Raw genomic sequence first — 1,777 nt, forward strand, 5'->3', positions numbered from 1 at the left:
AAGAATATTGAGACTTTGGCAGAGGAAGTAAATGAGAACGTAAAACACACGGCAGAGGTCAGCTGTTGACCTAGGACCAAATTTTGTAGCTTTTAATCTATTTTATGTTTTGCAGGTTTTGGCCAGGGCTGGGTTTATACCCGTCTCCTCTAGTATATTGGGCCAGCACCATACTCCTTTGAGCCACAGGCACCACCCTGAATTTTGTAGCTTTTCTGTTGGGGTATTGATGCTGGTGAGATTGGGTAGAGATACGAACCCAGATAGAGGCTGTGATGTATGTCACAGGAAGAATCACAGAGGTGGATGGACACCTGCCTGGCACATAAGGCTGTGCCCTGATGCCACTGCAAACTCATGGAGAAGGGGAGCATCAAGTTGGGCCCAAAGGCTTTAGTGACTTGGGGCTTATATGGATCCCTCTTAAATGCACCTTAGGTCACATCACACGTTGCTAGTGAACACAAGAGGGCATGGGTATGTTTCCAAATATTTAGTCTATCCTCTTTATATACCTGGGGATGAGTGGTCTCATTTGCCCGTACAATAATGATCATTCAGAAGAGATCGTGTAGTGAGGATGAAGAGGGTGTTGACCAGAAGAGGATGTTGAGTTGGGAAGGTCAGCAGGAGCTGCAGTGTGGGGTCCCAAGAGTCTTGTCTGGAAACATTTGACAACATGTTTACTACCTGATAGCCTTACCCTCTAAGGCATTGTTATAATTCTTTATAAATAAGGATATTCTCCTACATATTCCTAATACAACTTTGAAATGCATGATTGCATTTTTCCTTCGCATTCAAGTTTTAACAATAGATGCCCCCAAATGTCCTTTTAAAAAAAAAAAAAAACATCCTCCAGGGAGAAAGACATTCTCTACAGGGAAATCTGTGTGGCCCTGGTCTGCCCTGGGACACTTGGGCCACTGGGCCTCTTCTGAGTCACTGAGATGAGCCAGCCTTGCAGCTGTGCTCAGCCTGCCCAGCCCTGATGATTTACATATTCTTGGGACACAGCCCCCTGCCCTGAAGACTTATTAACAGTTGGTCACACCTCACCCTGTGCAGGAGTCAGTCCCTGTCAGGACACAGCATGGACATGAGGACCTCCACTCAGCTCCTGGGGCTCCTGCTGCTCTGGCTCCCAGGTAAGGAGGGAGAACCCCAGAAATTTATTCAGACAGTGAGTTCAGTCCTACCTGGCTCCTCAGGGAAGTCCTCTTATAACATGGGTAATTGTGTGAATATTTCTTTCTATGTTTCCAATTTGAGGTGCCAAATGTGACATCCAGATGACCCAGGCTCCATCCTCCCTGTCAGCATCTGTAGGAGACAAAGTCACCATCACTTGCCAAGCCAGTCAGGAAATTAGCAATTATTTAAACTGGTATCAGCAGAAACCAGGGAAATCTCCTAAGCTCCTGATCAAGAGGATATCCACATTACAGCCTGGGGTCCCATCAAGGTTCAGCGGCAGTGGCTCTGGGACCCATTTTACCCTCACCATCAGCAGACTGCAGGCTGAAGATTTTGCAACTTATTACTGTCAGCAGTGGGACAGTTTTCCTCCCACAGTGTTATAAGTCATAACATAAAGCCCCCAGGGAAGCAAGTGTGTGAGCCTGGGCTGCCTCAGCAGCTCCTCTTGGTGCCTCTATCTGCTGCAATCATTTCTCAGAGGAAGCCAAGGTGTGAAGTTTTGGTAGAGGGACCAGGGAGGCTCCTCTGCGTTCTAATTCTTTCTTGTTCCTCACTCTCAGTTCAGACATAATAATGT

General features: G+C 46.9%; 1 gene segment (V, D, J or C); it reads left to right on the top strand.

Moving 5' to 3' along the window:
- The first annotated feature begins 1,072 nt into the window (after positions 1-1,072).
- On the top strand, positions 1,073-1,583 carry LOC111728270. The segment is given in 2 exon segments: positions 1,073-1,148; positions 1,273-1,583. Coding segments are annotated over 2 exon segments (366 nt in total).
- Positions 1,584-1,777: the final 194 nt, after the last annotated feature.

The sequence above is a fragment of the Otolemur garnettii genome, unplaced genomic scaffold (genome assembly GCF_000181295.1).
Source record: "Otolemur garnettii isolate 467f Iridium unplaced genomic scaffold, OtoGar3 scaffold00147, whole genome shotgun sequence".
In the NCBI taxonomy this organism is placed as follows: Eukaryota; Metazoa; Chordata; class Mammalia; order Primates; family Galagidae; genus Otolemur; species Otolemur garnettii.